Source organism: Mobula birostris, unplaced genomic scaffold (genome assembly GCF_030028105.1).
Source record: "Mobula birostris isolate sMobBir1 unplaced genomic scaffold, sMobBir1.hap1 scaffold_1231, whole genome shotgun sequence".
Taxonomy (NCBI): domain Eukaryota; kingdom Metazoa; phylum Chordata; class Chondrichthyes; order Myliobatiformes; family Myliobatidae; genus Mobula; species Mobula birostris.
The window spans coordinates 19,023-30,000 of NW_027274272.1; the positions used below are offsets into that span (position 1 = coordinate 19,023).

The 10,978-nt window shown below is 52.4% G+C and overlaps 1 protein-coding gene across 1 annotated transcript; it reads right to left on the reverse strand.

Annotated features, from left to right (window-relative positions):
* Positions 1-840: 840 nt before the first annotated feature.
* Positions 841-5,140, reverse strand: LOC140192371 (transcription factor Sp1-like; the record flags this gene model as incomplete). Its single annotated transcript, XM_072250026.1, has 3 exons — positions 841-3,504; positions 3,903-4,102; positions 4,990-5,140. Coding segments are annotated over 3 exons (740 nt in total), but the record flags the coding sequence as incomplete, so codon positions are not given.
* Between the last annotated feature and the right edge of the window lie 5,838 nt (positions 5,141-10,978).

The window sequence follows — 10,978 nt, forward strand, 5'->3', positions numbered from 1 at the left end:
TCCATATCTAAGAGTCTAATGTATCTCTTACCACCACCCCTAGCAGGGTGTTCCATGTACCCACCACTGTCTTAAAAAAAACTTACCTCTGACATCACCCTATACGATCCTCAAATTCCATTAAACAGATGTCCTCTAGAATTAGCTATTCCCACTCCATCTCTGCCACATTTCATGACACCTCTCATTCTCCTTCACTCCAGAGAAAATCTCTAGCACACTCAACCCATCCTCACAAGACATGCTCTCTAATCCAGGCAGCACCCTGGTAAATCTCCTGTTCACTCTCTCTAAAGTTTCCACATCTTTCTGATAATGAGGGACCAGAACTGAACACAACAGAACCCATCCCATGTGTGGACTAACCAAGGTCTTACAGAGCTGTACCAGTACCTCGTGGCTCTTGAATGCAGTTCCACAACTTATGAAGGCCAACACACGTCTTCGTAACACCTTATCAACTTGTGTAGCAACTTTGAGGGATCTATCATTGTGGATGCCAAGATCCCTGTGCCTCTGCACTGCTATGAATCCCGTCATTAACCCTGTATTCTGCCTTCAAGTTTGACCTTCCAAAGCGAATCACTTCACACTTCTCTGAGTGAACAGGAATCTGTACCACAACACCAGATGAGCTGGAGATGGGAAGATCTGCATGATGAGAGAATCCACATCCCCAGGGGTCTCCCTGCAATTCCGAAGGTGGACTTAATCAAAATTTTCAACAGGTTGCTGGGGGAAGAGAGCAGACGCTTCCCACTCTGTGGATAAGAGTTCATTTAGGTGTTGAGAGCTTATTAAGTGCAGAACAGTTGAAGAAATGGATCTAAACCAACAGACCCAACCAAAAATATAAGTGTGTTTTATTAAAAATTTTCACTTTAATCGCTGGTAATATGGATACTACAGATCTAGGGTCAAACCAGACTTTATACAAAAAAAAAGAAAAACAAAGACTTTTTTTCCCAACATTATTACATAGTCATACAGATTTTTAAAAAAATTGAAAAATAAAACAATGAATTATACACTAAAAGAGATATACACTTACTAAGGTGGCTTAGGGATGTGATACACTGGGGGGAGGGGGAGAGAGGAGTAAGAGGGTCTCTAGGGAGACAGCAGGGCAGTGGGATTAGTTTGGCGACTGACACAGGGCGGCGAGACTAGTTTGGGGACTGACATGGGGCTGTAGAGAGACAGCGGAGCTGTGGGATTAGTTTGGGAACTGACACAGAACTGTGGGGAGAGAGCAGGGCAGTGGGATTAGTTTGGGGACTGAAACGGGACAGTGAGATTAGTTTGGGAACTGACATGGGGATGTGGGGAGAGAGTGGGGCAGTGGGAATAGTTTGGGGACTGACACAGGACTGTGGGGAGAGAGCAGGACAGTGGGATTAGTTTGGGGACTGACACGGGGCTGTGGGGAGAGAGCAGGACAGTGGGATTAGTTTGGGGACTGACACGGGACAGTGGGGAGAGTGCGGGCCAGTGGGATTAGTTTGGGAACTGACACAGGGATGTGGGAAGAGGGCAGACAATACCCTCCCCACTTCTGGGTTTGGGAAGGGAGTGAAAAAGTGTGGTCTTCACATCTGTAGGTGCATGAGAGGGGAAGAAAAAGAAATTCATCATGATTTTAAAAATATATATATATTTACATGATTAATAATGGCTGTACACTTATCCACCCTCACAATAATGCACCCTGAAGCACACAGATTCCCGCGCACAGTTCTTCCATGGACATCGGAAGCTGTCTCCCTGCCCTCAGATCCCACTCTGTGCCGCAGAGAAAAATTACAAATAGTTTCCTTTTTTTAATATATATATTTTTTTCTAACATTTTTTACTAAAAAAACAGCAAAAATAAATCTCTTCCATCAAACTGAAGGCAGGTGACTAGCCCTCATCGCCACTGATTTCCCCCTTCCCCAGACTGTACAAAATAGACCCAAGATAATCTGTTCTTTTGTTCTCCCCTCTTTGCATGTCTTTTAAAAACATAGGATTTAAACAGAACCAGCTGACTCCCATCTTAATGGCAGGAAGGGACAGGGGTTGGAAAATGCCACCCGTACCCCCACCTTTGCTATGACTCTGTAATTCTTGTGGAGCACAATTAATGCAACATGATTCCATAAGACTGGCAGCAAACATGACAGGAAGATTTCGAGGGGCAGCTAACCTGCATCTGAGGTGGGGGAGTGGCTGTGGAGGGGTGAGGTCTTGGTTTGTGACTCACCCTTGCTCAAATGCCAAGGGATGCAGTCTCCCTCCATACTGAATCTCTCTCATACGCACACTCCCACCATCCGTACACACACTCTCCGACTCTTCCCTCACACACACTCCCCTCTCTCCCCCATCTCACCCCCTCTTTTCATCTCTCTCTAGCATCTCTTTCTCTCCCCTCTGTCTCCCCCCAACTTCCTTAAGTGGCCTCAATCGACCCTCCCTAATGGAGGTGAATCATTTTAATTATTGTTTAAGAGCCAATCTTTTTAAATTTTAGTACACAGAGGATACAAAAAGCGCAAAAGCATCTGCCCTTATTTAAATAACCAGATTATCTTAAGCATCATCTCAAGAGATTTCATTTATCATTTGAAAGTAAAAACAGAGGGAAGGCTGTGAGCTTTCAGCAGTAAGGCTTCTCTCTGCAGGAGCAAGTCTGTTGCTCAGCTGGTTTGCCATGAGTTTAGTAAATTTGACCCCCACCTTCTACGACCACCACAAGCAGTGAGATCGCTGCCCTCAGCCCCGGCTGCAGGTTGGAACAGCACAAGTAAAGGGTCAGGTTGCAGAGGGCTCTCCATGCCCCTGTCCAGCCAATCAGGAGACCTCGGGACATCTTGAGAGGGTGAAGGAGTTGGAGAGAAAACGAGCGGGCGAGATTAGAGAGGGAAAGTGAGGGAGAGTGGGGAGTGGAAAGAGAGAAGCGAGAGGAGAGAGAAACTGAGAGGGAGAGAGAGAGACAGAGAGTCAGAGGGAGGGAGAGCTTCAGAGTGTGCGGCTGCAGGCCTCCTAACCCCCACAAATCCACTCCCTACTCTGTAGGGCCTGACTGCCAAAACACAGCTCCCCCAATCAACCCCTGTGCCCCACCGTGCACTCAGTAGCCATTCCCACTGATGTTGATGGTCTGGAGGTCTGATACCTGCATGATGCTGATACTGCGAGCCCCAGGCTGGGCAGAGGCAGCCCCTCCGCCAACCCCTCCTCCTCTTCCATTCCCCCCCCCTGCACCTCCAGTGGCCGGTGCCCCCACCAGCCGGGTGATCCCATCCGGAGTGACCGTCTCTACCACCATGCCGGTAGCCGAAATGAGAGGGGTGCCCAAGGGAGGTAGGGGGGCTCCATCTGCACCCACCACCACTGCTGTGCCCCCTCCACCTCCTGCGCCGCCGCCCTTCTTGTTCTGATGAGTCTTTATGTGCTTGGAGAGGTGGTCACTCCGCATGAAGCGCTTGGGACACTGGGTGCAGGCAAACTTCTTCTCACCTGTGGAGGGAGAGGGAAGGGGAGTGAGTGGGGGGAGGTGGTTATGTAGTGGGGCGGTAAGGAAAGGAGGAGAGGAGGGAGGGAAAGAAGTAAATGAATGGCTGTCAGCCCATGACCCCACAAACCCCTCTTCACTTGAACTGGACACACAACCCCACCCCCCCGCCACTCCCTGCCCAGCCATCCTGTCTGCTCTGTCCCCGGTCTCACCCCCACCCGCACCATACCCTTACCAAAGGGAACGAAGATGGTGGAAATGTTTCCTGAGCCCAACTCCCAGCACTGTCATGCCCTGCTGTTCCCTTGATGGACAAGATCACGTGGAGTGGAAATAACACACACACACGCACAGCGCACCCCCGCCACACCTTTCCCGGCCCAGCCTGCTGCATACTCACCCGTGTGTGTGCGTTTGTGCCGCTGCAGCTCATCGGACCGGGTGAACCGCTTGCCGCAGAAGAGCCAGTTGCAGACAAAGGGCCTCTCGCCCGTGTGCCACCGCAGGTGAGCCCGCAGGTGGGAGGTCTTGCCATACACCTTGCCACAGCCCACAATGTGGCAGATGTGCTGCTTCTTGCGGCCGGGGTCTCCTGAGCCTCTGTCAGGCAAGGAGGGAGTAAAACACAGGGTAGAGGTGGTGAGAGGGGAGAGATACATGGTAAGTGAGAAAGGCCAGGGTGTGGGGGGCGTGGGGGGAAGGACATAGATGCATAGATGGAGAGTGAAAGGTGAGACAAGAGAAAGGGAGGGACACAATGAGAGGAAAAGGTGAGAGAATGGGAGAAAATAAGAAAAAGATAGGGATAGAGGAGAGCGGGGGGGTCAGTGGGATTCAGGGAGGAACAGAGAAAAGAAGACATGAGGAGGAGGAAAGTTGGAAAGAGCGAGGTAGAGGGGGACAGAGAGAGGAAGGGGGCTGGACAGACTGCAAGAGATGCTGGAAGTTACAAGGTGGAACAGAGAGGAATCAGGAGGAGGAGGAGGAGGAGGTCAGAGAAATGGACAAAGGGACACAGAAAGAGAGCGAGGAGAGAGCCAGGGAGTGGGCGGGTGCAGAGAGCTGCAAAGACGGAGAGACAGGGCAGTGTAGAAAGTAATGGACAACATGAGACAGGAAAGATGGGGGCAGGGGGATGGGGTGTGGGGCAGAGCAGGGAGAGAGAAAGGAGAAAGGGGGAGAAGGGAGGGGAGGGAGAGACAGAGGTGTGGAGGGGCAAGACGGAGGGGAGGGGAGGCGAAGGGGTATGGGTGATGCGGAGGGGTAAAGGGGTACAGATGGTGTGGAGGAGAAAGGGGGAACGGTGGGTGCAGAGGGAGGGAAGAGGGGGTAAAGGGAAGAGAGAGAAGGAAACAGGAAGCTGAAGAGGACAGAGAAATGGACAGTGGCAGAGAGAGAGACAGAGACAGAAATGTCAAGAGACAGAGGAGGCTGAACAGGGATGCCCCAGACCCAGGGAAACCACGAGAGGCAACTTGGGCACTCACCTCCCTTCTGACTCCTTGCAATTGGGGCAGGTACAGGCTTCCCTTCTCAGCCGGCGGCCGGGCTCCGGGCTGGCCTCCCCTTCATCCATCTGCGTCCCATCCTCGATGGAATCCCCACCAGCAGGATTAATGTTCAACTGTGACGTGTGATCTGTGAGGAGGGGAACGAAAGTGAGGGCTGGGCCAGAAGGTACATGGGTGGAGAGGACAGAGGCGTGTTTGAAGTCAAAACGACAAAGGGAACAGAAGACACCAAAACACACGCCTGGACCCCCTGCAAATACCAACACACACACACACACACACACACACACACACACACTCACTCCCCAGGACCCCCTGCAAATACCAACACACACACACACACACACACACACTCACTCCCCAGGACCCCCTGCAAATACCAACACACACACACACACACACACTCACTCCCCAGGACCCCCTGCAAATACCAACACACACACACACACACTCACACACACACACTCACTCCCCAGGACTCCCTGCAAATACCAACACACACACACACACACACACACACACTCACACTCACTCCCCAGGACCCCTTGCAAATACCAACACACACACACACTCACTCCCCAGGACTCCCTGCAAATACCAACACACACACACACACACACACTCACTCCCCAGGACCCCTTGTAAATACCAACACCCACACACACACACACACTCTCCAGGACCCCCTGCAAATACCAACACACACACACACACACACACTCACTCCCCAGGACCCCCTGCAAATACCAACACGCACACACACACACACACACTCACTCCCCAGGACCCCCTGCAAATACCAACACACACACACACACACACACACACTCACTCCCCAGGACCCCCTGCAAATACCAACACACAAACACACACACACACTCACTCCCCAGGACCCCCTGCAAATGCCAACACACACACACACAAACACACACACACTCACTCCCCAGGACCCCTGCAAATACCAACACACACACACACTCACACACACACACACTCACTCCCCAGGACTCCCTGCAAATACCAACACACACACACACACACACACACACACACACTCACTCCCCAGGACCCCTTGTAAATACCAACACACACACACACACTCTCCAGGACCCCCTGCAAATACCAACACACACACACACTCCCCAGGACCCCCTGTAAATACCAACACACACACACACACACACACACTCCCCAAGACCCCCTGCAAATACCAACACACACACACACACACACACACTCACTCCCGAGGACCCCCTGTAAATACCAACACACACACACACACACACGAACTCCCCAGGACCCCCTGCAAATACCAACACACACACACACACACACTCACTCCCCAGGACCCCCTACAAATACCAACACACACACACACACTCACTCCCAGGACCCCCTGCAAATACCAACACACACACACTCACACTCACTCCCAGGACCCCCTGCAAATACCAACACATACACACACACACACACACACACACACACACACACACACACACTCACTCCCCAGGACCCCATGCAAATACCAACACACACACACACTCACTCCCCAGGACCCCCTGTAAATACCAACACACACACACACACACACACACACACACTCACTCCCCAGGACCCCCTGCAAATACCAACACACACACACACACTCACTCCCCAGGACCCCCTGTAAATACCAACACACACACACACACACACACTCACTCCCCAGGACCCCATGCAAATACCAACACATACACACACACACTCACTCCCCAGGACCCCATGCAAATACCAACACATACACACACACACACACTCACTCACTCCCCAGGACACCCTGCAAATACCAACACACACACACACACTCACTCCCCAGGACCCCCTGCAAATACCAACACACACACTCACTCCCGAGGACCCCCTGCAAATACCAACACACACACACTCACACTCCCCAGGACCCCCTGCAGATACCAACACACACACACACACACACACACATTCACTCCCCAGGACCCCCTGCAAATACCAACACACACACACACTCACTCCCCCGGACCCCTGCAAATACCAACACACACACACACTCCCCAGGACCCCCTGCAAATAGCCACACACACACACACACACACACACACACACACACACACACAGACACTCACTCCCCAGGACCCCCTGTAAATACCAACACACACACACACACACACACACTCACTCCCCAGGACCCCCTGCAAAAACCAACACACAAACACACTCACACACACTCACTCCCCAGGACCCCCTGTAAATCCCAACACACACACACACACACACACTCACTCACTCCACAGGACCCCCTGCAAATACCAACACACACACACACACACACACACACACACACACACTCCCCAGCACCCCCTGCAAATACCAACACACACACACACACTCACTCCCCAGGACCCCCTGCAAATACCAACACATACACACACACACACACACACACACTCTCACTCCCCAGGACCCCCTGAAAATACCAACACACACAAACACACACACACTCCCCAGGATCCCTGCAAATACCATCACAAATATACACACACACACAAACACACACACTCACTCACTCCCCAGGACCCCCTGAAAATACCAACACACACACACTCACTCCCCAGGACCCCCTGCAAATACCAACACACACACACACTCACTCCCCAGGACCCCCTGCAAATACCAACACACACACACACACTCACACACACACACTCTCCAGGACCCTTTGCAAATACCAACACACACACACACACACACACTCACTGCCCAGGACCCCCTGCAAATACCAACACACACACACACACACTCACTCACTCCCCAGGACCCCCTGCAAATACCAACACACACACACACACACTCACTCCCCAGGACCCCTGCAAATACCAACACACACACACACACACTCATTCCCCAGGACCCCCTGCAAATACCAACACACACACACACTCACTCCCCAGGACCCCCTGCAAATACCAACACACACACACACACACACACACACACTCACTCCCCAGGGCCCCCTGCAAATACGAACACACACACACACTCACTCCCCAGGACCCCCTGCAAATACCAACACACACACACACACACACACACACACACTCACTCCCCAAGACCTCCTGTAAATACCAACAGACACACACACACACACACTCACTCCCCAGGACCCCCTGGAAATACCAACACACACACACACTCACTCCCCAGGACCCCCTGCAAATACCAAAACACACACACACACACACACACACACACACACACACTCACACACACTCACTCCCCAGGGCCCCCTGCAAATACCAACAGACACACACGCACTCACTCCCCAGGACCCCCTGCAACTACCAACACACACACACACACACACACACACTCACTCCCCAGGACCCCCTGTAAATACGAACACACACACACACACTCACTCCCCAGGACCCCCTGTAAATACCAACACACACACACACACTCACTCCCCAGGACCCCCTGTAAATACCAACACACACACACACACACACACACACACACACACACTCACTCCCCAGGACCCCATGCAAATACCAACACATACACACACACACTCACTCCCCAGGACCCCCTGCAAATACCAACACATACACACACACACACACTCACTCACTCCCCAGGACACCCTGCAAATACCAACACACACACACACACTCACTCCCCAGGACCCCCTGCAAATACCAACACACACACTCACTCCCGAGGACCCCCTGCAAATACCAACACACACACACTCACACTCCCCAGGACCCCCTGCAGATACCAACACACACACACACACACACACACACACACACATTCACTCCCCAGGACCCCCTGCAAATACCAACACACACACACACTCACTCCCCTGGACCCCTGCAAATACCAACACACAAACACACTCACACACACACACACTCACTCCCCAGGACCCCCTGTAAATACCAACACACACACACACACACACACACACACACACACACAGACACTCACTCCCCAGGACCCCCTGTAAATACCAACACACACACACACACACACTCACTCCCCAGGACCCCCTGCAAAAACCAACACACAAACACACTCACACACACACACACTCACTCCCCAGGACCCCCTGTAAATACCAACACACACACACACACACACACACACTCACTCACTCCCCAGGACACCCTGCAAATACCAACACACACACACACACTCACTCCCCAGGACCCCCTGCAAATACCAACACACACACTCACTCCCGAGGACCCCCTGCAAATACCAACACACACACACTCACACTCCCCAGGACCCCCTGCAGATACCAACACACACACACACACACACACACACACACATTCACTCCCCAGGACCCCCTGCAAATACCAACACACACACACACTCACTCCCCTGGACCCCTGCAAATACCAACACACAAACACACTCACACACACACACACTCACTCCCCAGGACCCCCTGTAAATACCAACACACACACACACACACACACACACACACACACACAGACACTCACTCCCCAGGACCCCCTGTAAATACCAACACACACACACACACACACTCACTCCCCAGGACCCCCTGCAAAAACCAACACACAAACACACTCACACACACACACACTCACTCCCCAGGACCCCCTGTAAATACCAACACACACACACACACACACACACACTCACTCACTCCACAGGACCCCCTGCAAATACCAACACACACACACACACACACACACACACACTCCCCAGCACCCCCTGCAAATACCAACACACACACACACACTCACTCCCCAGGACCCCCTGCAAATACCAACACATACACACACACACACACACACACACACACACACTCTCACTCCCCAGGACCCCCTGAAAATACCAACACACACAAACACACACACACTCCCCAGGACCCCCTGCAAATACCATCACAAATATACACACACACACAAACACACACACTCACTCACTCCCCAGGACCCCCTGAAAATACCAACACACACACACACACACTCACTCCCCAGGACCCGCTGCAAATACCAACACACACACACACACACACACACACACACACACACACACTCACTCACTCCCCAGGACCCCCTGCAAATACAAACACACACACACACACTCACTCCCCAGGACCCCCTGCAAATACCAACACACACACACACACACACACTCACTCCCCAGGACCCCCTGCAAATACCAACACACACACACACACACACACACTCACTCCCCAGGACCCCCTGTAAATACCAACACACACACACACATTCACTCCCCAGGACCCCCTGTAAATACCAACACACACACACACACACTCCCCAGGACACCCTGCAAATACCAACACACACACACACACTCACTCCCCAGGACCCCTGCAAATACCAACACACACACTCTCACACACACACACACACACATACTCACTCCCCAGGACCCCCTGCAAATGCCAACACACACACACACACACACACACACTCACTCCGCAGGACCCCCTGCAAATACCAACACACACACACACACACACACTCACACACGCACACTCACTCCCCAGGACCCCCTGCAAATACCAACACACACACACACACACACACACACACACACACACATACATACACACACATAGAGTCCCCAGGACCCCCTGCAAATACCAACACACACACACACACACTCACACTCACTCCCCAGGACCCGCTGTAAATACCAACACACACACACACACACACACACACTCACTCCCCAGGACCCCCTGCAAATACCAACACACACACACACACACACAGACACTCACTCCCCAGGACCCCATGCAAATACCAACACACACACACACACACACACACACACACACACACACACACACACTCACTCCCCAGGACCCCCTGTAAATACCAACACACACACACACACTCCCCAGGACCCCCTGCAAATACCAACACAC